This window comes from Venturia canescens, chromosome 9 (genome assembly GCF_019457755.1).
Source record: "Venturia canescens isolate UGA chromosome 9, ASM1945775v1, whole genome shotgun sequence".
NCBI classification, from domain to species: domain Eukaryota; kingdom Metazoa; phylum Arthropoda; class Insecta; order Hymenoptera; family Ichneumonidae; genus Venturia; species Venturia canescens.
Window position 1 is genome coordinate 12574435 of NC_057429.1, and position 24601 is coordinate 12599035.

Below are 24601 nucleotides of genomic sequence, written 5' to 3' on the forward strand. Positions count from 1 at the left end.
CTCGCTGGGTCTGCTCGACCTCTGCGCCGGTCCCCGATCGAAAGGTCGTTGCTCCAGATTCGAGAAAATCGAGTCCCTATATTTTACCCTTCGGGTAAAAGGTCCGAGAGATATATCGCGAGGAAACCCAAAACCTCGGCGATTTCCCCGTTGCGTCCCCCGCAATCGGAACGTTGATTCGGTGCGCCAGTCGCCGCGAATAAAAGGCGAATGCGGAATCTTGTTTAGATTGGCCGATGCGACCCAAGTATGCTGGGAATTACTGTAAATGTAGGAAACGCGAAAGGGAGTCGGCCGGGGAGAGCGCGAGAAATAGACGATATCGTCTCGCGAAAAGCTTCGCCGGGGGGGGCGTTAAATCACCGCGACAAGGAGCCGTTTGCTCTCGCGGTATGCTCACTGGTAATTAACGGTGATGAAATTAGCAGTTAATACGAGCCGATGTGTACACACAGACACACACACGCACACATACACACAAGGAATGGGGGTAGTTTGATTGGGCCAATTCGAGGCAATTCCTGGCGATTGCTGGTTTCATTGAGCCTTCGCTTAAGAGCTCGCATCAGTGCCACGCTGCCGGTCAACCGACATGGATCTCTTGGACGCTTCAACAAGGCATTTCTCAAGTTTAATCATACAAAAAAATAAAAGAAAAAGAGCGATTTTCGTTGCGCGAAAGTTTTCCGTGCCCGAGAACCGCCGGGGCGATCGACTAGGATTCCCGGAGACCGAAACTCGGGCTTTCTCCTCGACCCAGTTTCCTGGAGGCATGCTGAGAAAAATCTTGCGCCGGCGAGGATCCCCCGGGATCGGTTGCGTCGATCGAGACTCTCGAGCGCGTCCGCGATCGCCGCGAGTTCGTCGAACGCGCGAGAGCATCGGGAATGCCAGCGAGGGCAAGAACATGCACAGTGCACCGATCGGTACACCATTCCGATGCGGAAACGGCGCTCTCGGATTTGCAAAGCTACGGAAAAAGTGCGTGTCCAGCTGCTGGAACCGCCGGCCCCGAGCGGGGGTGGAACTTGGGTTTTCCGAGGATTCCTGTCGCCCCGAAATTCCAGAGCTGTCGAGCAGCGGGGGAACTCGCTCAACGTCGAATCGAGCCTCGCGAGTTCGAACAGTCATGAGAATGGATCTCGACATCCTCGACAAAAGCGATGGAAGAGAATCGATCGAGAATTCGATTTCACTCGATCACTCCACTCGTCGACAAGTGTCTGTAAATCGTCGAAAAAAAATGATAAATTGCCGGATCATGAGACCGGAAGCACCGTAAAGACAAGTAAAAAAAATCCTTTTCACGCGGAGTAAAAAAATTGGGAGTAAAATCGAAAAAATGAGAATATTTCAAATGACTAGGGAAGATCGAAAAGGGTGGAATCCGAAAGGAAGCGTTCAAAGTCCCTTTCCCGGCGGTGGTGGTGGACAAAACGGCAGGGATAAAAGCTCGAAATCGGCAGAGGAAAGAGAAGCGGAACGAGAGAAAGAGAGATCGAAGCTCCCGAGGTTCTGGTCCGATAGGCCAGAGTTTCCGTGCCCGCATATATCGCGATGTTTCGTACGCTCGCGTATCATCTCGTCGAGTGTTCTCTCTCCGGTGGATCTCGCCTGCGACAGGATTGGTCGAGGATCGTGTGCGTGGGCGGTGACGACGGTCTCTCGTTAAAATATAAATTTGTGTGTGTGCCGTGTTGTTAGCTCAGTCGCTCGGTACAGACGAGTGACGAGTGCGTTAAAGGATTACGACGAATAAAAGGCCAGCCCGCGTTGCCTTCGCTCCGACTTGCTTCTTTCTACTCCTTCTTTTTTCGCTGCAACGAAGGCGGGGGTAGCCTGGAGCTATAAAGTGTCAAAACGGCGAGGGGGAGGGGAACGGAAGAGACAGACGGATAGACGGAGAGAAAGGACAGAGAAAGAGGGAAAGAGAGGTTTCACGTTGGAAGAGCATCAACGAGAAACGAGCAACGAAGTAAAGCCACCGAGGGAACAGTCGAGCTCCAAGGTCCGCAGGCGTCGCAACTGGTTCACTTCGTTAACTCCGCTTAAAACTAATCAAAATTAATCATAACCGGCAACAATTGATAGCAATTGGTTGAGATTCCATTACGCGCGAACCGGTACACACCCGCGGGGAGTAATCATCGCAATTCGCGCACTTTCTTCTCTCAGCCTTATTTTTTTTGGCCACTCTCTTCGCGGTCACCGATTAATTTGGTACTTGAGATTTTTTCGGCTGGCCGACCGCTCGCTCCGGTGCTCGATGATTCTTCCCTTCGATCGAGATCGGACGCGAAGAGTAGCATTCCGCAAATAACGAGGTGCCGCGCCCGAAAAGTCTCGGTGAAGCCGAGTGTCTTCCGCAGTGACAGTTTTTCTCGTCGGATTTTGTTCCGCGAAAGGGCCCAGGTTCGCAACGATCTTCGAGACTCCGCGGAGCGCGAACAATCGTTTTTCACTTCGGGAGTCACTAGTTTTGGGAATTCCCGGTCCAAGGATCACCTCGGAGAGAAATATTGGGATTTTCTCTTCCCCGGGGGGAGTGAGAATCGGAGCTGGTCTTTCTCGGGAAGAAGAACAACTCAGGTCGTCAACCTGGAAGACACGGGTTTGTCCTGTCAGTTGGAACACTCGTGGCGTAAACCGAACTTCGTCGACACCAGCCTCAAACTACCGGAAGTAACGACACTCAGCAGAAAGTTGTTCGATTATCGGGGTAGCTGCGAAGACTACGCGGTGGATTATTCAACGGGGGGATACTTTTACGAGGCAACGGCGAGCTCGTCGTCCTCCTCGTACGAACCCGATAATACGAAGACAACGACGACGAGCTCGAGGAGCTTTTGCGATTACGGGACAACGTCCAGCGAAATGGACGCTGGCCCTTTCGACGATCCGATCTTCTCGGACTTTGGTGGACGAGGCGGCGGCACCGGAGTTCACAGCATACAAGTCATGCTCGGTCTCCACGGCGCTCATCACGCCGGTGAACTCATGCCATCGGGTGGCCATTTACAAAAACTCGATTCGTCCAACAGCCCGCCGCCTTCTCACCATCAAACCTCCCACCACCATCTTCAACAGCAGCAACAACAGCAGCAACAACAACAACAACAGCAGCAGCAACAAAAGGAACTTAAAGATCTTGAGCTCGCCGGAATGTACGCGCCGATGTCTCAGAACCAGGACGTTACTACTTCCTCGTCGACTGGGCCACCGACCACTACATCGACTTCGCTCCAACAGAGTCTTCAGCTTGGAAACAGCCTTAAAAGGAAAGCCGACGATCCGATGACTTCCGGTAAGATCGCTCGTCTCTGGTCTCACGATAAACGAATTCTTGTCGAAATAATGATGCTCTTTTTCTACACAATTTTTGTACCCCCCCCGTTCGAATGTTTTCCGGGCAATTTGTCAGTTCTCCAATTTGGGAATGGTGGAAATAATGAGCTCGAGAATTTTCTAACGATGAGAAGCTCCGAAAAATAAAATCTCTGGTGTAATGAACTCGGGGTATCCGCGTCAATTCAGTCGGGTGCTATTGAACTCATAAAATACGACGTTAATTCAATCGGTGTTAAATCCGTTCAATGAAGACTCTATTGATTCGACCGGAAACGTAATTTGATGTTGGAAATCGTAGATTTGGTTGATTTCATTAGCGACGCGATCGTCCTCGGTGTTCGTACGTATTTGGGGGCGCGTTAATGAATTTTGTGATAATCTAGAAAATTATGAAACGATGAACGAAATGAATTTCAGTTAACAACGAGGCGCAACCAGCGAAAAAGGATTCGAAGAAGAAGCCTTACAACAACGGAATAAAGAAGAAAAAAACTCGGTAAAATGCGTTAAAAATATAATTCCAAGTAGTAATATCAAAGTAAATCCATTGACGTTTGACTTGAACGAACATTCAATACAGTCTCTAAAATACTGAGGCACCGATTAGCCAAGGTGTAATATAAAGTGCAAAAACGGACTCTCGTTTATAATTTGCAGAACAACGTTCACAGCCTATCAGCTCGAAGAATTAGAGCGCGCGTTCGAGCGTGCGCCCTATCCAGACGTGTTTGCGAGGGAGGAGTTAGCGCTGAAGCTCGCTTTGGACGAGTCCCGGGTGCAGGTGTGGTTTCAAAATCGTCGTGCAAAATGGCGAAAGCGCGAACCGCCTCGGAAGACCGCCGGGTACATGGCGACCGGTTCGGGGAGTCCGGGCCTCACAGGATCGTTCACGTCGTTGAACAACAGTCTCAATCCGTTCGCGACATCGGCGTCGTCCTCAGGGCCGCCGGACGCTTGGGCGTATTCGCCGGCTTACGATTTGGCGCCGCACATTAATCTTTTGAGTCCCTCGAATTCGCCTTACTCGACGTCTTTCGGTGGCCCGGGTAGCAACGGGACGGCGTATTCTTACGCGACGATGTTGCCGCAGCACGATCCAACGTTGTTCGCTCCACCTTCGAGCAACACGATGCGCGTGCACCAAGATTACATGAGCCCCAACAACAATTCGCCACCGTCATTGAGCCGGGGCGATTATCAGACGATGGTCTCGGCGCACTCGCCGACGAATCATCTCGCTGGTACGATCCCCGAGGAGGAGCATCATCAGCAGAACAAACAGCAGCAACAAGCTCAACTCGATTACGTCGACGGTATGAGTCCGGCGGATAAATATCAGCACGAGCAAACAGCGGAGTACGTGCAACATCAGGTACAGGAACAAAAGCACGATTACGCGATGCAAAATTCGCCTTCGGAACGTCAGGCAATGAAGGACCAAGTACACGTCAAGAGCGAGCCGGCTAGTCAACAAAGTTACGTGCAATTGCCACCTTTTTTGAACTGACTCGGATCCTCGGGTTACGATCGAGATGCATACGAAATCTCGATAATCCCGGGGATACTCCACTCAGAAAATACAGCAACGAGCGAGTAAGCGAGAGACCGAGGGGTCACGGGGGGACAGGAGGAAAGAACGAGGATTCGTAAGAGAATTTTATTAAACTAAGAGGAACGGGTGAGCTCCCAGCAGCTCGACGTGGAGCAACGCTTTCTTCCAGTGCCTCTCGATTAGACCTTAGCCAGCACGGGATCTTCTGAAAAAAATTGGCTCCCCCTCCTCGCACCCTTCGTCCAAACGACTCATTCCCTTTACAAAGAACATCGAATCTCAAAGCTTTTTTTTTCTCCTCGACTCGATCTCGCAGATGGAGAGCGCGAGATGAAGAAATAGCGGAGAATTCATTCTCAAAACTCACGCTATGAAACACGGTATGCGTGCCCGTATGTTATTTCAGTGACCGATCGAGGAGAGTTGTCCATTCTCTCGCGGATAGCCTCCGCCATTGGTCGATCTAAAACTCATGTGGGCGGAGATGTAACAGCCTCTCTTGTTAGAGGAAAAAATTGAGTGCCCTTGTATCAGTGTGAGTACACGAAGGAGAGAGGATAGCTCGTCAGTCAAAGTGTGCTGCTGGTTTTATTAACCGTGCGTGTGTACATAAAACCGGCGGGGAATAAAAAGGGGAGTGAACGAGAATTGGTCCAGCTCGGTTTGTGTGGGACGAACGTTTGCTCGACGAAGAAACTATCGGGACAGTCGAGCTGGAAGATCCGCCGGCGTCGCAGCTACACACAGGGGGGCTACACTTTGTTAGCTTCGCTTGAAACTAATCAAAATTAATCATAAACGACAACAATTTATAGCAATTGGTTTGGATTCCATTAGCCCGCGCGAAACGTGTTTTACCGGCGCGACAATCAACGGTCGTCCTATCCTCGCACTTTTCCCTTTTTCTCTCTCTCTCTCTCTCTCCCTTTTCACTTTTTACTCCCACAATTGCTCAAGTACGTTCAATACTGATCGACGATAAATCTGCAACCTGTGAATCGACGTTTCCGGTGCTCAATATCTCCGACTATTTCTACTCTTGTTCCGGTCGAAACCAGAATGACTGAAGAAATATTTCTCCTCCGAGCACTAATAACGTGAGACCGCGGTGACTACGAAAGTGCAACGGGGTGATTTTTCTCTTCGATTTTCCTCCGATAATTATCGCGCCCACGACCCTTCATTTCTGATTCGTCGAATTTGATATTCATTCGATCTAAACGAAACCGTGAATCCAACTGTTTTTAAAAAATCGCGTCTTTTAGCGTGCTCGTCGCAGCACCGTTTTAAGTGACGAGCAGAATCATTCGAGGGCAAAGCTCCCCCCTCCGACTTCTGTGAAATCTGGTGACTCTGGCGAAGAGGGAATTGGCCCGAAATAACGAAGATCACGAGACCCTCAGCCTCGACATGGACGGCGCTCCGTTCGACGATCCCCTGTTCTCCGACTTCGGCGGACGCAATGCCAACGGTGTTCACAGCATCCAAGTCATGCTCGGACTTCACGGCTCTCATCATCCCGGAGACATTATTGCCCAAGCTGGCAGCCACCTTCACAAACTCGATTCGTCCAACAGTCCACCGCCTTCCCATCATCAGAACCCGCATCATCTTCTTCATCAGCAGCAGCAGCAGCAGCAGCATCATCATCATCATCACCATCACCACCATCTTCAGCAACAGCAGAAAGAACTTGAACTCGCTGGTATTTATGGGCCCATGTCACAAAATCAAGACCTCGCGAACTCTTCGTCGAGCGGTACCTCCGCAACAACTTCACCGAACCTACAACAAAATCTTCAAATCGATCATTCGCTCAAGAGAAAACCCGACGACCCCATCAGCTCGATGACTCCTGGTAATTCTTTGTTTTTCAGAATTTTTAGTCAATTCACATTTTTCGCACTTTCTTCCAACTTTCTTTTTTTGGCAATTTTGTCACAATTATGAGTCAAGCTTCTTCGCTCTTCGCCACTTTTCAATTTTGACGACGCCGAAGTTTGCGACGTTCAAGTCCAACGAAGTGAACGAAACAAACATTTGTAATTGACCAATTTTTTATTTCACGAAGTACCGGTGCAGCTTGAAAAACTACGAATTGCAAATTCGACAGGGAACGAAATTGAGGAGTTGTTGGAATTATTGAAGGGTTTTTTAAGATCATTTCGTTGGACTCCAACGTTGCAAACTTCAGCGTCATCAATTTTGTCTGTGGATATTCCATATTGCTTTTTTGACTTCATACTGATTCTTTCACTTTTTTCAAAATTTCATTAACGATTGTTGATCACTTTCGTAGCCAATGCTTTCAATCTCTTTTCGAAAATTTTTTTTCTTTTGAAATTTGATCAATTTTTATCCTCTTGCGGTTTGCTTTTATTTTGCGTTGATCGCCTCAATTTTTCAGTAAATTTTCAAAATGAACTGCGATCTTGTTCAATCAAGCTGAATCTAAATAAATTTGGATTTTTTCATTCGATTAAATTTTATAATCCTCATTGAATGGCATTTTTTGTTTTTATTCTCCAAATTCACTTTCATTTTTTATTAAATTTACCGTACATTTCGATTCGTTTATTTTCAAAACGAAATTGTCCGTCTTTTCCGACATTTAGTTGAAGGAAACAGAAAGAATGGATGAAAAATTTTTATGGATTATGATTTTTTAGTTGCAGGCAATGAGACACAACCCGCGAAAAAAGACTCGAAGAAAAAAACCGACAACAATGGTATAAAGAAGAAAAAAACTCGGTGAGTTGATAAATTAACCCGGAGGAAAAAATGCTTCCCAAAATGAATTTCCGAATCGATAATACATGGAGATAATCGAGTTCGATAATTATTATTGAAATTTCAATGAAAACGTAAGGGTGGTGAATTTTAGTCGGATAATGTTGGAGATAATGGGCAGTAGCTTATGGGGGTCGCCCCTATTTCACCGCATGCCTCTACATTTTGTGCAGCACGCACAAACTCGAATAGTTCTGACTTTCTCTGTCTCGCTATCTTTCCCTCTTTCTCGGAGTCTCGCTGCGACGTTGTTCATTCAAAAGATACGAACGTCATCTGGCCGGTCAAACATTTTTGTCTCTCATCTGAGGCTTAATGGCGACCGTTTAGATGTATAACTGATAGAAAAGTGCTCGAGAGATACGAAATTAAGTGGGAAAGAGATTCTGAACAATTAAGTTAAGTCGGAAAAGAGAAATATTTTTGAATACACGAATGTCAACGTTTCTAACTGCAATTCATTTTTTTCGTTGTCATTTCCAGAACAACGTTTACGGCTTATCAGCTGGAAGAATTGGAACGTGCGTTCGAGCGCGCGCCCTATCCGGACGTGTTTGCCAGACAAGAGTTAGCTCTTAAGCTGGCGTTGTCGGAGTCCCGGGTGCAGGTGTGGTTTCAAAATCGTCGTGCAAAATGGCGAAAGCGCGAACCGCCTCGGAAGACCGCCGGGTACATGGCGACCGGTTCGGGGAGTCCGGGCCTCACAGGATCGTTCACTTCGTTGAACAACAGTCTCAATCCGTTCGCGACATCGGCGTCGTCCTCAGGGCCGCCGGACGCTTGGGCGTATTCGCCGGCTTACGATTTGGCGCCGCACATTAATCTTTTGAGTCCCTCGAATTCGCCTTACTCGACGTCTTTCGTTGGCCCTGGTAGCAACGGGACGGCGTATTCTTACGCGACGATGTTGCCGCAGCACGATCCAACGTTGTTCGCTCCACCTTCGAGCAACACGACGATGCGCGTGCACCAAGATTACATGAGCCCCAACAACAATTCGCCACCGTCATTGAGCCGGGGCGATTATCAGACGATGGTCTCGGCGCACTCGCCGACGAATCATCTCGCTGGTACGATCCCCGAGGAGGAGCATCATCAGCAGAACAAACAGCAACATCATGCTCAACTCGATTACGTCGACGGTATGAGTCCGGCTGAAAAATATCAACATGAACAAACGCCAGATTACGTACAACATCAAGTACAGGAACACAAACACGATTATGCGATGCAGCATTCGCCTTCGGAACGTCTAGTAATGAAGGATCAGATACACGTTAAAAGCGAACCGACGGGTCAACAGAGCTATGTACAATTGCCATCTTTTTTGAACTAACTCGGACTCTCGTTGGAGTCCGCTCTAAATTATCTTATTGACTTGTTCTATTCTATCAACTGATTGCAATTACACACATCTCACGAACCTTCGTGGATTTTCAACTTGTATATATATTCTCCACGAAGCTGTGTCTACCAGTGCCAAACATTGAAAACATATCGTTTAACCATTGTTATCCCTAAAGGAATCTCGCCTCGCTATATATTGCGCAGCCAAAGACTATTTTAAACGTTTTTCTCTCATTCGAGATGAGGAAAAGAGTTCGAGGAGTGACCGTACGTTCGCGTTTTAGTTATCGTTTTTAAAATATGTACGAGTGTTATTGAATAGTAGGAAAAGCGTGTAAATAGTGGCATAGTACTGATGATAAATCGACGAGGAAATTGAAAGATGTTTTGTTATTATGGTGTAAACTTCGCTGAAGAACTATCGGTTTTAAATATAATTAATGTAGTCATGTAGCATTATGTTTTTTTTTGTTTTTTTTTAAATATCAACCGAATAATAAATGTGCCTTGATTTCAATAATAAAACGTCAAGGAAATCTTCCTCGGTAAAAAATGCTTGCCATAGTTTTTTGCACGAAAAAAAAAGGTTGAGTGAGATCACAGCGAGAAGTTTACAAAAAATATCCGTTAATTTATGCGTAAGAGCGGAGGAAATTTCGAAAAGGGCACTTCCTGTAATGGAAAAATAAACTTGCTGTCTTTTATCGGATTTTTTTTCATACATGTATTGGATGTTAACGTTTAATGATTTTCAAATAAAACTTGAGATGGAGAACTCGGTTCAAGAACTATTGTATAAATGGCATTTTCACATTATTTACATTCACTTAAAAAATCGAGTACTAAAATGGTGTTATACAACTTGATCGGCTTCCTCACTTTCGTCATTTTCCATATCTGAGCAATCTGACAATTCACATTCGGAGGTTTCAGTCGTTTGAGCGAGAGGTTTTGTTCGTTTTGGAATTAAATTTTCCTCTCGCCATACACCATCACCACTGAAATGAAACTCCAACTCCATTCTATACAAACATAAAGCCAATATCTGTTTTTTCGTCATATATTCTCTGCGGGTTACACCATCTTTTGATTTCCTTCTGTAAATGATGTTCCTCATACTCTTCAATGTCACCGCAATCTTCTCCCTGCAAGAAATAACGCCAATCAGACAAACATTTCTAGACATAGCGTTAAAAAAATTGACGATCGCAGTTTTAATAATGCTTATATTTTCCAAAACTTGCGTTTTGTATCATAATATCGCGGTCGATGAATAAGTGTATCATAATGAAACGATAGCAATTCGGCTTATAAAGACGTGTAATTCATTTGCAATAGTTCGGTACGCTCTGTTGATAGATTCATCTCAAATAATAAATCATTTTACCTTGGATAGAGGATGATTGGTAAATTATCAAATATTTCCTCAGTGGTATATTTTTTCTTCAACAAGAAATTGGTAGCTTCATGCATGGAAACAAGATCGATCCGATTCCAATATGGATGTTTCCGCAGGTTCGTCATAAATTCTCGAAACGACATATTGAAAACTTTCCTGAAGGATCGGCAAATTTCCCTAGCCCTTGTGTTATCCACACCAGTTGAAAGGAACGATTCAAATGAATTATTAGACGAAGACAGAACTCGCACCGAGGCATACTTAATATTCATGTAACGGAGATAGCTCAATCGCAATTGACACTGGTTGTATTGATGGAGAACCAAACCCATTGATAAAATATTATTTTTTAACACTCGAAGCTCTGGTGCATTGTCGAATTCTTGAAATTTAAATGCCAACTCGGAAGCTCCGATCAACAATATTTCTGGATAACGTTGTATCGCTATCTCTGCGTAGTCATGCCTCTCGAGAAGTTTCACCACTTTAACCACATTCTCGTACTCCATTTTGCACAACTTTGGCGACTGTTTAATAAGCTTTTTCATAATTTGGCCATTAAAGATCTCAGCTTCATCGATGATGAGACGTAAGTTGCTCGGCGAACTATTTACCATACACTGATGTTCTTTGATCTAAAAATTGCAAGAAAGCTCTAGATGACTTGCATCATTATGTAACAACTTCTCTAAAAATCTGTTGTATAATGAAAAATATTTTGACTATGATGAAAATTATTTTCCAAAGCTCAATTCATTGCCGTTATGGGTTTAGGAATTTATACTGTCTTCTATTCTCACCTCTTGAATTGTCAATCCAATCTCATCATGATAAATATCAAACAACTGTTCCATTATTGACAAACTCGTATTTTTCAATAAATCTACAATTCTCTTCGTCTCATTTTCATTATTTTTAGGTACATTTAATTTCCACTGTATATACCACTGCAAATAATGATTGTAATAATTGGCCACTGACAAGTCTTCGCTTGGAATTTGTAAAGGCTGCACATTCTTTGGTGGTTTTTTTGTGAGACTCAACAAGTTGTTTGCTACAATGTAGTCTGTCGGTATTTTCATAAAGCCTTTGAATACTTGCATCCTCAGTTCCATGAGAGGTTGAAAACTGTTTAAAATGAGGAAAAATTGATTATTTACTCTATTCATTTTGAGACTTGGCAACAATAAAGTATTAGAATACCGTGGCATTATTATTGGTTGATCTCTTGAAACTCCCAAATCTTGCAACAACATGACTTGGTTTTCCAGAGTTTTTCGAGGTAGGAAGAGTATGTGAGGATCCTTGTGCAGCGTACTGACATCGATATTCAATTTCTGTACCATAAAAAATCAACTTTTTTATTGAAAAAAGTTACAATTGTCAAAATTCTAAAATGATCTATAAAACTGCTCAAGATTATGTAAATCTTCAATTTGACTGTTGGAAAAAATTTCTAGAAGTAGATTATTTAAACGTTTCAAATGGTTTAAAATAAAGATCATTAGATAATCGTTATGACTCTGACTTGGCTTCTTGATCATAAAAATTTTCAAGACATTTGGAAAAAAATCTGTGGTATAAAGTTACATTTTGTATTGAGGTCATGAAAACATTTCCTATTAATAAATTTTTGATTAATCTGCACAGAAAGAAATTTTCAAACTGTGTAGACTAATTTGAACGTAAGCATAAGAACCATTACTAAAAGTGTTGTATGAAATTTTATTTTTTTTGCGATATAAAATGTTGAAAAGAAATGTTAATACTTACGGAACACCATTGACACTGCCCAATAAGATATTCTTCAGATAAATTAAAAACTTGAGGTTGTTTGAGCAATATTCTAGTGGCATCGATTAACTTGATTTGAAGATTGCTTCCCAATAATTTCTGATACTTGTGGAATCTGACAGAGTTTTCATAAGTCAAGACTCGTTTATAGTTGCAATATTTTTTCTTACAATTTATTAACGAGAGCTGAACTTTCCTTAACGTTACGAATAATGGTTCGAACATTTTGGAATATACATTTCGCCGATTCTCAATTGATCACTCAAAAACCTTGTTTTTGAGGTTACGTCGTACACATGGTTATATATTGTGAATTTCACTATATCGTTAGATTAACTATTCTGTTCGATATAATCGGGCACTTGAGGATATTCTTTCAAAGTTGATTGCCGAGTTCTTTTCTTTATTACTTAAATTTTGCACTGTCAACTTGTATTTGGAACACTAATTCAATCATTTTCTATTTTTGAACCGGTGCAAATGCAGGGCAGGATAAAAATACGATATCACGATATATATCAAAATAAAGACCGCACATTCCTTGAGATTTGAGATGATCTTATAAAATACTTTTATAGATAAGAATGAGATGAATGAGATTAAAATTTAAAAAGTTAAGCGTGTGTGATGGCCGTTTTCTCCGACGACGCGGTTCAAACTCAGTTTAATTTTTTTCATGCAGTTTCGAGATAGGATGAACCGAGTTTAAACTTAGATTAACGTTGAAGAAAACTACAAACAAGTCAATGCTTTTACCCGCCAGATAAGCTACCTAAAAAGTTATTGGAACAACCCGCCCTTAACTCGCTGTCAGATGTCGCTTTTGTGTGGCGCACTGTAGAGTATAAGTTCTCTTCTACGTTATTATTATTTGTTGTCCGCTGGGCTGTTGTTGATTTGGCTTTCGACGGCTGCTGTTATTCCTCATTCCTGTAGATTCGTTAAATAGGATTTTTGGATACGGGATGTTGGTAATGAAGGATCCGCCACAGCTGTGGTTTTTAAAAAAATGGTTTTGGGATGCGTTTCGTCTCGGGTACAGTGGCAGACTCATCAGTGGGCCAGACGCTTGTGGATGTGAAGGGCATGAAGGGTTCTGGCATGGACGTTGTATATATTTGATGAGAGCCTGTCGAAGCGTATACGAGAAAGTTGTAGCCTCGTAGCGGTTGTTGCGCGAACTAACTGGAACGCCACAGCACCTACCAATAGTGTCGGTAGCGCGGTGGTAGCGCGTAAATCACGCGTAAATATATATAAATCTATGCGCGCATTTTCTCGCCGGGACCGCCATCTTGTAGCGTCCATTCCCCTTCCCTCAAGTGTGACGGTTAGTCACGTTTTTCTATATTTATGTATATCAATATATATCTAATAAATACATATACCGGCTTAAATACATAGCGCACATCACCTTCCGGCAAAATAATCAAGCACACGCCGCTGTACTATACACGGTTACAGCAGTTTGCTGCTGTAATATCGCGACAAAGATGGCAGCGAGTGTAAACGGTGTTTTTCGCAAAGAACTGCAAAATGCAATATTAGAAAGCAAAGTTTTGGTGGTCGGTGCCGGTGGCATTGGCTGTGAAATACTCAAAAATCTTGTTATGTCTGGATTCAAGTACATCGAAATAGTGAGTTAACGATTCGCGTTTATACATTTATTTCACCACGCTTGATTTTAGCACGGCTTGAAACTATTTCCACGCTTTTTGACACATTTCATATCGAAATATTCGTTCTTTCGCTATAATTCTAATCTCTTTAATTTCAGATTGACTTGGATACGATCGATGTTAGTAATCTTAATCGACAATTTCTCTTCCGTAAAGAGCACGTTGGTAAATCGAAATCGGCGGTCGCTCGTGAAACCGCTTTGACTTTTAATCCAGATGTCGAAATAATCTCATATCACGATAGTATTACGTCGTAAGTAATTTAACATATTTTTCGTTTTTAATAATAAACTTATTCATTGAATTCCGCATTTTAACTATATTTCTACTCATTTTTTGGGAGTATATATTTAATTTAACCTTTGCAGTATTGTATTTTACTGCTTTACTTTGTCTTCCCTCAAATCGAGCCGCACTATTTGTTTCTCTGTAATAAAACTTTCAAAATTTAAGTTGAATAAACTTGTAAATAGTGGTATCATGTTTTTAAAAATGAAGACTAGACTCTAAGATTTTGTGAATTTAAACCTCTGTGTAAATTTTTGTTTACAGTCCTGACTTTGGTCTCTCATTCTTCAAGAAATTCACAGTTGTCTTGAATGCTCTTGATAATAGAGCAGCCAGAAATCATGTCAATCGCATGTGTCTCGCTGCTGATATACCACTGGTTGAATCTGGTACTGCAGGATACGAAGGTCAGGTTGAACTCATCAAAAAAGGACTGAGCCAATGCTACGAATGCACTCCAAAAGCGGCGCAAAAAACTTTTCCTGGTTGTACAATTCGTAACACACCTAGCGAACCGATTCATTGTATAGTTTGGTCCAAACATCTCTTCAAGTAATTTTCCATTCATTTTTTTGTTTTTTTTAATATTTTATTACCGGAGATCAATGAAGATGAAGAAATAAAATTTTCCAAATTTCAATGCTCTATACTCCATTTTCGTATATGGTATCAATTGTGTTTTCTTTTTTTAGTCAACTGTTTGGAGAAGAAGATCCTGACCAAGATGTGTCCCCTGATACAGCTGACCCAGAAGCAGCAGGTAACCAATTAGGATTTAAAGAATTATTGAATTGTAAAATAGGTGATGAAGTGATTAAATACTCAACGTTTTGATTGTTTCATCACAGACAATGCTGGCGAAGGTGCGTTGAATTCTGCAGCTGATGAGAAAGGCAATGTGACTCGTGTATCAACGAGACTCTGGGCTCAGTCCTGTGGCTACGATCCAGAAAAGTTATTCACTAAATTGTTCCATGATGACATTAAATATCTTCTGAGCATGGATAATTTGTGGAAAAAACGACGACCGCCTACACCATTGAAGTGGACAGGACTCCCCGATGAAGGTGCGTCATAAAAAAGTTTCAACTATGTGAATGACCATTTTATCACATGTAGAAAATGTTTAATTATAATCTGTGATATTTATTTCAGTCGCCAGCTGTAGCAAAGATCGATCTGACGAATCCGGTCTAAAAGATCAACAAAGATGGAGTTTAGCCAAATGCGGCCAGGTATTTGCTGAAGCGTTGAAAAATTTGAAAAAGTCATTGGAAACTCTTCAGGAGAAAAATCCACATGATCATTTAGTCTGGGACAAAGATGACCAAAGCGCATTGGACTTTGTTGCTGCTTGTTCCAACATAAGAGCTCACATTTTTGGAATTGCCCAGAAAACGAGATTTGATATTAAGTGTGAGTGTCATAAAAATGAATGTAAGTTCAGTACATACATGTGATTAATTAATTGTTTCATTTTGCACAGCGATGGCAGGAAACATAATTCCAGCGATAGCCACAACAAACGCGATAATCGCGGGGATTGTAATTCTCCACGCTTTTCGTATACTTGAGAACAATTTGAAAGCTTGTAGATCAGTGTATCTGAGGCTAAAAATGAATCATCGTAAACAATTATTGGTACCTGAAAAATACGTTAATCCGCCAAATCCAAAATGTTACGTTTGTGCTCCAACCCCACAAGCTGTGCTCGCTGTTGATACGACAAAAATGACGATAGCCGAACTCGATGAGGCAGTTTTAAAGGGCAGATTAAATATGATTGCACCTGATGTTATGGTCGATGGCAAAGGCATCGTTCTCATCAGCAGCGAAGAGGGTGAAACCGAAGGAAATAATGATAAAATCCTCGAAGACCTTGGTGTCAAGGACGGTACAATTCTCAAGGTCGATGATTTCCAACAAAATTATTCGTTAACCGTTACTGTTATACATCGTGACAGGCCCGACGCGAGAGACAACAGCCCGGACTTTCTTGTCGTTGCTGATGAACAGGATATCAAACCCAAGGAAGAAGTCGAAGAAAAGAAACCTTCCACTTCTAATGGCCAGGTATGCTTTCTATTGATTTTTATCAATCTCAGTTTTAAGTTATTCCCAAAAAAAACTTAATAAATCAAATATTAATAAAAGACTTTCGAATTTTCTACAAATCCTCTTTTTTTTTGTGAATCCTCATTTAAAATCGAATATTCCATGTAATTTACAGGTAAATGATGTCGATGATGACGCTGTAATCATCGTTGAGTCCGAGTATTCTCCACAGGCACCAGAAAACTTGGACGGAGTTGCAAAGAAGAGACGAACAAAATCGCCGACTACGGAGGATCCCTCGCCAAAGAAGAGAAAGATGACAACTATGAGCGAAATTGACGATGACATCTGCATAGTAGAAAACAACGAGGATGTACAGTTTTTAAGTAGTACAAACAACGAGACGACGGCGGTCATCAACAAGAACAGTTCATAATTACGCGTTTATCTTCATTTTGTATTCCGTTTTTTTTTTACTACGTTTTCTTCGCACGTTTTCTGTGCACGGTATGAAATCCTGAGAATTTCTCGTCTCTGTCATTCCTCATAGGTATCATGAAAGACTCAACGAAAAACTCAATTTTGGTTGAAAATCTTTTTTTTTTATATTTTTGTTCAGTTAGCGATACTAAAGTAATGAATAGAAATATCGTTTGCTGTATATACGTGCGAAGAATCAAATACAATATTCAGTGATTTAAAGTAATAAACGTTATGATGATAAGCATATTATTTTGGAGTTTGGAGTTTGACAAGGAATCGAAAACACAGTGTACAATTATTTTCAGACAAAATTCTTTCAATTATTGCGTAATGTTTATTCTTTATCGTCAAACAGATGTTCTGGGTCTCGGTGCTCTACCGTGGGTATTTCATAGTAGAAAACGACGGAAAAAAAATTCGATGGCCATCGAATTACCAATTGTAACAGATGAATGAATGTTTCATGTAATAAAATTTGAAAATGGACATTTTTTGAAACTAATTTCAGTCGAAAAAATAGGCCCAATTCGTACAAGTTTAAGAATTTAAAAATTTTTTTATTTATCTTTTACAATTCCACAATCTACTTCTCCACAACACTTCACATAATCTTCGTGCCTGTATCCAAACATTTCAAAGTCTATTTTATAACGTTCGTACAACCGTATCACGAGAGTTCGTGATAACTCGTTAAAATATTCGCACGTCCGAGCGAAATCACTTTTGCCTCCGCGACTTGACTGAATTTTTGGTAAATACGCACGCTTCTCGTCGAGTTGAAGCCTTTTGAATATATAAGTCACGTCATTTATGGTATAATTATCCAAATTAAGGATATAATCGAAATTCACGTTGCAGATTGAACACTGCTTGTGATATTGACTCCAATGATCGTCTTCCTTTTCCGATGGCTGATTCAACAGCCACACTATGAATTCCTTGAACGATGGTACCAATTTCAATCTTTAACAATAATGAGTATAAAAAATTGGAAGTATCAACTTGATTTGAGGAGTAAAACAGAAATTTCCATTGCATCTTTTAAAAAAATCAATTGTTTTTTCCTCAGTATGATTTTTTGAACGGGACACTCAACAGCTTGGCAATTTGGAAAATAATACAAAAAAATGTATAAAAAAATATAACTTCCCTCGACATATTCTCACAATGATTTTCTTACCTTTTGTGAGAATCGAAGATACGCTGCAATCCATTACCTTCTGATCCGTTAGAACGAAACAATTCTGGTCTCGTGACACGAAATATTCGAGGCACATAAATCCAGGCTTGTGCTGTAAAACGTGAGTTATCCTCTATTCTGTCTCTGTAAGAATAATCATTATTTTGAAAATGAGTTTTATATTTTTTGTTTCAGGAATCAAAAATTACGATCATTCATTAAAAAAAAAAGTGAAAACTGATAAATTTGAAAAAACATTGTGAGAAATTGTTTGAAAATTGATTCAGTTTTCTCATACGATTTTTACCTGTACGATGAAACAAGTCTCTGAAAAGGATGTCGAACCACCAAGAACTTGAACGCTCTCGTATTGTTTATAATTCTTTTCAATTCGTCTATACTCTTTGGTGCCAAATAATCGATTTCCCTTGAAAAATTGATTAATACAATTGCAAGAAAATATATTGAGAGTTGTAGGATGAAATTCAGACGCTTTTTACCTATAATAATTTCGGACTACTTTTCGACCTCTCAATTCACTAAAAAATTTGGTAAAACTCGTTGAAGCTACTTTTCGTATCCAACAGTAGAGAGCTTCGTGTTTGGGACTGTAGAAAAAGTGTTTTTTTCTCAAGCTTTCTGTCAAGTTGTATTTATCACAAATGTCGAAAACTCTTCGAAACTTTTGTTGCAATTTCTGGACAGAAAATAAATGAGTCGATGAGAAATTTGGAATAACCAATTTTTTTTTTCATTTTTAAGCATTCAAATGCGAAACTCGAAAATGTAAATAACAATTTGTAAAACTTCACCTCCGTTGTAACAAGACCTCCAACCTCTAAGTTCTCAAATTCTACGATCGATTGTTCTTCAAAATAGAAAAAACTTTCAGAAATCGAGCTGTCAAATTCCAGCGTTTCTGAATTATCATTTATTTCAAGCAACACCGTTTGATCACCATTTTTATAATTTATAAAAAAAAAAAGTACGAGATAAAAAGCCAAAATATGAATGACAACGATGAGAAAATATTTAACGAGTTTCGATGTCGGATACATACTCGTAGAAACTGAGAAATGGTTTTTCTGTCTCTTCCAGGGAGACAAAAGGAAGATTAGATGCTTCCGGTGGAGAGCTTCGATTGCGGGGGTGAGTGAGGGAGATAAGGAAATTATCAAGAAGCAACATGTGTTACGATCGAGCATTATTTATTTCGGTTTATACCAAAGGGTATGGATTTAAACAATTTGCAAATTACGTCGCACACATACCAACCAAAAATAGCATTGATTTCAGATAGTCGTAAGGTACGTGTGTTTTCATAAATCAGCTCATGAACGGATAATTAGTACGTAAAATTAAACTGACCGAAAATGCGAGCGAAATTTATTACGACTGTTTATGGTATTTTTTCCTTTCAAATTTTGGGATTATTTTTATTGATCTAAATCCGAGAATGCTTACCATTCGGGAGGACTACATATGGATTCTCTCTCTCTCTCTCTCTCTCTCTCTCTCTCTCACTCTCACTCTCCGTTACATGTCAAATTTCCGTAATTTTACGTTCGATCGTTCATGTACGTAAAAAAGTAGTACTTATGTACCAAGTCGTGTTGCAATATCGCGTCCATGAAAAATATCCAAGTTCACGTGTTTTTCTTCGGTATTATTTTTAACTGTACTTATCTACGGATAAAAAGTGCGTACAAATATAAAATGGATGGGAATTGTAGGCTTTCTCCGTATTTCCATAATAGGCGAAATTAGCAAATGGTGGCAACAAAAAATCAATTAATTTCATCCGGCGTTTTGCTCACCTCGAAAGAAAAGAGTATTTTGCATTTTTTATGTTCGAGATCAATATTACGATGAGTTTACAAAAATTAAACTTATTTGTGAACGAAATAATTGTGCTCCTAGATACACGAATGCACGCGACGCGTGAGAAAATGAATAAATTAACAAGTTCGACGATCGACGAGGGGTTTTTCTTCATTCGTTTATCTGTTAAACTGTAATTCTCAAAATGGAATTGTTTCTTCATCTACGCTCACGATATCGATGATGATGATGATCGCGAGACGACCTATGATCGCTGTGACGACTATGACGACTCGCTGTTCTCCATAAAAATTCGTCAACGCTTCGCTCGTAACTTCTCTTATCGATGGACGATGACGTCGCGCTCCCATAATCAGGAGGTAACGGCAAACCATCGTAATAACGCGGGGGTGGCGGCGGCGGTGGCAAAGTGTCGTAATGGTGGGGAGTCACGTATGGTGGTAATGGCGGCAATTGATGCTGCATTGTTCTCATATAATCCGCTACATAAGCTTCTGCCGCTGCTGCAACACCGAGACTCGAACTCCCACCATAAGCCCTGCAAGACGATTTTTTTCATTACTTTTTCAATTACTTATGGTATCCACGATATTTTTCTCATGTTTTCATCTCAATGTAAAAATTACAAAAACCAATATGATGAGCTTGTGTAAGCTAGAATAGAGGATGTTTAACATCAAATGATTAATTACCCATACTTGGAGTAAGGCGAATCGCCTCGACTAAACCAATTCTGGTAGCGATGATGATGATGATGATGATCCCTCGTTCCTCTTGGATCCATCGAAGATAGATGTCCACCACGAGCTAAGGAAGCCAATCGAGATCTCGAGGTTAAAAATAATCGACGACCACCCCGACCGCCGCCTCGGGTACGAAGGAATCTCGATCCACTGACCGGTGGTCGATTGCTTCGCGATCTTCTGGATCCTTTTACTACGTGTTTAGCAGCTTCCTTAGACTTTCTTAAAATTGGTGTCATTTCTATTCCTGGTAAAGAAAAAAAAATATTATTGTCAGTATTAATTACGTATACGAAAAAAGAATTTCATTCAGGTTACATTTTATTGTTATTTTTTTTACCTTCATCCTCAGGAAAAAGTCTGCAAAGCTCTTCAGCAACTTTAGGCTCAATTTCTTGTCCATCCCGACCAATTTTTACTTGTTTACCATCGTTCCAGGCATTGTAAAGTTGCAGGGTCGAAGTGAATGGTAATTCTTTCCGACAAACCCAATCGACTTTGAATACTCCACCCAGAGCTTTTGCTGACAGTCCTGGTGGTAAAACCTGTCAAAATAAATGGATGACAAAATCACATTTGGTTAATGTACAATAGCGAAACGTTCACAAAATCAACTAAACTTACCCACGAAATCGGAGCAACATCCCGCCTCGATTCTGCACTGAGTCTAGCAAAACCAGCAAATTTACCGGACTCCTTGACAGAGAAAATTAGCAAAACATTTCTCGATTCCCGATAAGCCTGATTTAGATTAGCCTCGTTCTGTGGCAACGTACTCCAAACCCCCTTGGCCTTCGACAGTGTCACGTTCTCAGCGTTGTTCGACTTGATGATGAAAAATCTGCCGACAAAAACTTTGAAACGAACGATCTAGACGAATCATAGTCAAGTACGAAATATTAAATTTTCCTTATTCTTTGTTAGTGAATATGTATAAGCTTCGAGATGAGAAATGATTCACCCTTCAGGAAAAATAAAATTTATATATTCAATAACATCAATAAGATTTTGATGTTCATTCTCTTCTCAAAATAAATTCAAAGACTGGCTATCATAATTTAAACGGGGACATGTCCTACGAAAGGAGCAATTTTTATAAAATAATATCGAACCTTGCGTCTCTAAACAAGTAATTGAGTTTCGTTGTGTAATCATAGTTTTTAGCTATTCCCTTGCTATCCTTGGATCTGGCGCGTTTGGGTTCAGGGCTTGATGATTTGTCAGAGTCTCTTGATCTGGCGCGTTTACCACGGCTGCGACGATTGCGTTTATTGTCACCTCTCGATGATTTTGTTGAGACAGAGCTGATGCTCGGTTGGGTTGAATCTGAGTCAGTACCACTGGACGAAACTTCGCTGCGAGTGTCATAAGTTTCATCGGCACCAATCTTCAATTCATCGGCCATATCGTTTTCACCACAGCTCAAATTTAAATTGTCTGCATCTGCGTTGTTCTCCATTGTCTTGAGGATTGTCAATTATTTCTTCGTACTTGTGATGACCTCTCGTCTTCTTCACTGTTGCTCATACAAATTAACACCCATTATAAAATGCTTTAGTCTTTGTTGTCTCTGTCAATCAGGCTGAATTTCTCTTGCTCTTACTTCCCTGAAACGCAAACACGAACAAGGACTTAGAGAAAAGTTTGAAAAATCAAACACCGTTACTGATTTCATTGGTAGATGGGAAAATCATTGCTGATTTTGTTTCAGGCGAATACCAAGGATAGTCGAAAGACAAAAAAATGCTCTGTGCATATACACAATTTTCTGTCGCACTTTTATTCCATACTTGGTAAGCTGCAGATATTATTAACGTTATTCTCTTCAAATTTTTTTTCAAATCTTTCACCCATTCAAATTAATTCATTTTCAATTGAAAAAAAAAAAAAGAAGACAACAATTTAAATTTTGTATTTAGTGACAAAACTTCAGAATTTTCAAGTTTCCAATTTTTGACAGAAGTCAAATAAGTTTATGACTAACACAATTCTATTCGCTTATGAATTGTACACGGCCCTAGCATTTGTATTATAAAAAATGAATGAAAAACATTTCTTTATAATGGAATAATTGAAAAATGAAGTTTTATAATAAAAGTAATTGAGAATCCATACTTGTCGAGACGTTCGAATAGTTCCGTACATATCACTAAAATATGCCGCACTAGGATCAGCGTTTTACATAGAAAATCGAAGTTTACCCAAAGTCTCGAGATTAGCGCTCAAACACGTGAAATCTCGTAACTTTTTCTTTTATAATCGTCAACATTTCAATCAAACGGCGTAAATGCAGGTGTCATACAGAAATACGTAATACTAACGAAGCAGCCGTTGGAACTAAATTTGCTGATATGATCTTCCGAGACTCACAAATCAAACTTTTTCTTTTTTTTTTCGCTTTTTCCATTACGAAACCAAACAAGCACAAATAGTCTAAACAATTTCTTTTTGATGTTTTTTTTTTACTTTTAAACAATCGGTGGACAAGAAAACACTCCGATAATTATTTTCTTTCAAATGTTTCGGGTAGCTAAAGTAACAGAATCACTATTTTTATTTGAGTCCTATGAAACTGCATTTCTTTGTTGTTTCATTCAAATTCCCTTCGAAAACTGCTCAAAATCCGGAAATTGAGGAACCAAAAAGTTTTCTTTTGTCTATTTAAACTTTGCCTTTTTTTTCTCGTCATTTTTTTATCCGTCGGAAGGATATCTCGAAAAACGAGATCCTTCGTCGATGTGAGAGGGATTTCCGTCATTTTTGATACGAAACGTAAACTCGGAACTATCATTTTTTGCGTGTTGGTGTTACTGCTTTCAATTATTGTTGTTATTATTATTATTATTATTCATTTTATAAGTGTCCTGTGGGCTTCACTAAACCATATGTAATATCTCGAAAACTTCGCGGTGCTTTCAAAATCGCTGTTTTTCGTAGTTAATAAATATAAGTTCGTGTTTCGGTGATCTTTTTTTCTCTCCCCCTCTCTCTTTTTTTTTTATATTTTGTTTGCAAACATAAGTCCTTGGATGATACTACAAGCCTCTGACGCGGCTTGCACAGCACTTACGTGTACACTTGTAGATATACATATATATCTGTCTATATATAATATGTCGATATATATCTATATCAATATATATATATATATGTTATATATATATATGTATTTTTTGTTTCTCTTCACTCAATACACACTTGACACCTCACAGTTGTAGAAACTCGAAATCCCGATTATTGTCGTAAACGCGTTTTGTTTTTCTACGTTTTTTTATATTGCAATTGTTCCCCTTCCGAAAATAATACACGATTATGAACCGCGATAAAGATTCAATCACGATTCTTGCACAAAGACGCGGACGCCGCGTTTTCCACACGACCCATTGAATACGAGAGATCACACTGTTACGATATTTTTTTTATATGTACATATATTTATAAAAATTGTCTTGATGCTCCTTCGAAACGTCAGAACGCCGAACGATTACGAAATTTGATCAAACTGAAGATTAACTGTTTGATGAAAATGTGAGCATAATCGATTGCGCAAATACAACTTCGAAAATCTCACTCTCCGCACGTTCCCCTGAGAGACTCACCGACGATGACAAAAGTTTTACAGTTCTTTACCGTCTTTTGCTCCGTTTTTTTCTCACAATATACTTCGAAACCGGAAGCTTCCACTGCTAACATGCTATGTGTACGAACGCGATACCGCAAAGATGAATTTTCATTGAATCTAGCGACGCGTCCATTGCGACGACGACAGACGACGGCAGTGAAAAAGATTTCGTTCGCTTCCGTCGTCTAGGGAATACTCATTATGTTTTCTCGATGATTATCTTGCTTACGTTCGGTATACTTTTTAGAATTTTATGACGAATGAATAACACCTTTTACAGCTCCATATAATTTCTATGTTGCCATTTCATTCCGATGCTAACAAAATAATCTTTATTAATCGTTGGCAATTTCTGTGATATTCCGCGCGGGAAACTCATAAAATCCAAATTTTTATGACTGATTTATTTTGATTATTCAGTTAGTTAGCCAAATATTGTTCTAGTTATATATTTTTTATTACAAAACGTATTACTTTCA

The 24601-nt window shown here is 40.3% G+C and overlaps 5 protein-coding genes and 1 long non-coding RNA gene across 13 annotated transcripts; 3 read left to right on the forward strand and 3 right to left on the reverse strand.

The window, feature by feature from the left end:
- The first annotated feature begins 579 nt into the window (after window positions 1-579).
- repo (reversed polarity) lies at window positions 580-9825 on the forward strand. 3 transcript variants are annotated; one of them, XM_043428038.1, is made up of 3 exons: window positions 580-3304; window positions 3766-3844; window positions 8174-9825. In XM_043428038.1, exons 1-3 carry the CDS (start codon window positions 2875-2877, stop codon window positions 9024-9026), a joined length of 1362 nt encoding a protein of 453 aa, XP_043283973.1. In that variant the 5' UTR covers window positions 580-2874; the 3' UTR covers window positions 9027-9825. The 3 variants fall into 3 exon arrangements, with proteins under 3 accessions (XP_043283973.1, XP_043283971.1, XP_043283972.1); XM_043428036.1 differs by lacking the exon at window positions 8174-9825 and adding an exon at window positions 4006-6310 and having other exon boundaries at window positions 2103-3304; XM_043428037.1 differs by lacking the exons at window positions 580-3304; window positions 3766-3844 and adding exons at window positions 4871-6758; window positions 7570-7651.
- On the reverse strand, window positions 8706-12957 carry mTerf5 (mitochondrial transcription termination factor 5). Of its 2 annotated transcripts, XM_043428035.1 has the most exons (6): window positions 12210-12957; window positions 11640-11773; window positions 11237-11564; window positions 10425-11071; window positions 9917-10182; window positions 8706-8844 (listed from the first exon to the last, which is right to left on the reverse strand). In XM_043428035.1, exons 1-6 carry the CDS (start codon window positions 12453-12455, stop codon window positions 8822-8824), a joined length of 1644 nt encoding a protein of 547 aa, XP_043283970.1. In that variant the 5' UTR covers window positions 12456-12957; the 3' UTR covers window positions 8706-8821. The 2 variants fall into 2 exon arrangements, with proteins under 2 accessions (XP_043283970.1, XP_043283969.1); XM_043428034.1 differs by lacking the exon at window positions 8706-8844 and having other exon boundaries at window positions 9718-10182; window positions 12210-12954.
- Window positions 12958-13598: 641 nt separating this feature from the next.
- Window positions 13599-17221, forward strand: Uba2 (Ubiquitin-like activating enzyme 2). The gene is made up of 8 exons (XM_043428128.1): window positions 13599-13867; window positions 14008-14162; window positions 14462-14749; window positions 14890-14957; window positions 15046-15264; window positions 15353-15613; window positions 15684-16270; window positions 16428-17221. Exons 1-8 carry the CDS (start codon window positions 13724-13726, stop codon window positions 16686-16688), a joined length of 1983 nt encoding a protein of 660 aa, XP_043284063.1. The 5' UTR covers window positions 13599-13723; the 3' UTR covers window positions 16689-17221.
- A 50-nt stretch (window positions 17222-17271) lies between these two features.
- LOC122415731 (carbohydrate sulfotransferase 11-like) lies at window positions 17272-19120 on the reverse strand. Its single transcript, XM_043428144.1, has 5 exons — window positions 18728-19120; window positions 18416-18612; window positions 18223-18342; window positions 17916-18059; window positions 17272-17698 (listed from the first exon to the last, which is right to left on the reverse strand). The coding sequence occupies exons 1-5, from the start codon at window positions 19118-19120 to the stop codon at window positions 17293-17295; spliced, it is 1260 nt and encodes a 419-aa protein (XP_043284079.1). The 3' UTR covers window positions 17272-17292.
- LOC122415738 (uncharacterized) lies at window positions 17616-19893 on the forward strand. Its single transcript, XR_006261963.1, has 2 exons — window positions 17616-17684; window positions 17805-19893. It is a non-coding gene; the product is annotated as an uncharacterized lncRNA (long non-coding RNA).
- On the reverse strand, window positions 19107-24269 carry Ythdc1 (YTH domain containing 1). 5 transcript variants are annotated; one of them, XM_043428133.1, is made up of 6 exons: window positions 24100-24269; window positions 21613-22107; window positions 21125-21341; window positions 20841-21045; window positions 20450-20747; window positions 19107-20295 (listed from the first exon to the last, which is right to left on the reverse strand). In XM_043428133.1, exons 2-6 carry the CDS (start codon window positions 21957-21959, stop codon window positions 19956-19958), a joined length of 1407 nt encoding a protein of 468 aa, XP_043284068.1. In that variant the 5' UTR covers window positions 21960-22107; window positions 24100-24269; the 3' UTR covers window positions 19107-19955. The 5 variants fall into 5 exon arrangements, with proteins under 5 accessions (XP_043284068.1, XP_043284066.1, XP_043284067.1 ...); XM_043428131.1 differs by having other exon boundaries at window positions 23571-24269; XM_043428132.1 differs by lacking the exon at window positions 24100-24269 and adding an exon at window positions 22822-23564.
- Between the last annotated feature and the right edge of the window lie 332 nt (window positions 24270-24601).

What these genes read in the sequence shown, in the direction of transcription:
- mTerf5 (XM_043428034.1), bottom strand. Translation starts at nt 12,455, where the DNA reads ATGTTCGAACCATTATTCGTAACGTTAAGGAAAGTTCAGCTCTCGTTA. An exon ending in CAACCAATAATAATGCCACG is followed by an intron (nt 11,565 to 11,639) that starts GTATTCTAATAC and finishes CATTTTAAACAG; the next exon opens with TTTTCAACCTCTCATGGAAC. An exon ending in TTGGATTGACAATTCAAGAG is followed by an intron (nt 11,072 to 11,236) that starts GTGAGAATAGAA and finishes TGCAATTTTTAG; the next exon opens with ATCAAAGAACATCAGTGTAT.
- Ythdc1 (XM_043428133.1), bottom strand. Translation starts at nt 21,959, where the DNA reads ATGGAGAACAACGCAGATGCAGACAATTTAAATTTGAGCTGTGGTGAA. An exon ending in TACTTGTTTAGAGACGCAAG is followed by an intron (nt 21,342 to 21,612) that starts GTTCGATATTAT and finishes TTTTGTCGGCAG; the next exon opens with ATTTTTCATCATCAAGTCGA. An exon ending in TCGCCTTACTCCAAGTATGG is followed by an intron (nt 20,296 to 20,449) that starts GTAATTAATCAT and finishes ATCGTCTTGCAG; the next exon opens with GGCTTATGGTGGGAGTTCGA.
- LOC122415731 (XM_043428144.1), bottom strand. Translation starts at nt 19,120, where the DNA reads ATGCTCGATCGTAACACATGTTGCTTCTTGATAATTTCCTTATCTCCC. An exon ending in AGACTTGTTTCATCGTACAG is followed by an intron (nt 18,060 to 18,222) that starts GTAAAAATCGTA and finishes TTATTCTTACAG; the next exon opens with AGACAGAATAGAGGATAACT. An exon ending in ATCTTCGATTCTCACAAAAG is followed by an intron (nt 17,699 to 17,915) that starts GTAAGAAAATCA and finishes TTATTGTTAAAG; the next exon opens with ATTGAAATTGGTACCATCGT.
- Uba2 (XM_043428128.1), top strand. Translation starts at nt 13,724, where the DNA reads ATGGCAGCGAGTGTAAACGGTGTTTTTCGCAAAGAACTGCAAAATGCA. An exon ending in TGGTCCAAACATCTCTTCAA is followed by an intron (nt 14,750 to 14,889) that starts GTAATTTTCCAT and finishes TTCTTTTTTTAG; the next exon opens with TCAACTGTTTGGAGAAGAAG. An exon ending in AACGAGATTTGATATTAAGT is followed by an intron (nt 15,614 to 15,683) that starts GTGAGTGTCATA and finishes CATTTTGCACAG; the next exon opens with CGATGGCAGGAAACATAATT.
- repo (XM_043428037.1), top strand. Translation starts at nt 6,311, where the DNA reads ATGGACGGCGCTCCGTTCGACGATCCCCTGTTCTCCGACTTCGGCGGA. An exon ending in CATCAGCTCGATGACTCCTG is followed by an intron (nt 6,759 to 7,569) that starts GTAATTCTTTGT and finishes ATGATTTTTTAG; the next exon opens with TTGCAGGCAATGAGACACAA. An exon ending in ATAAAGAAGAAAAAAACTCG is followed by an intron (nt 7,652 to 8,173) that starts GTGAGTTGATAA and finishes TGTCATTTCCAG; the next exon opens with AACAACGTTTACGGCTTATC.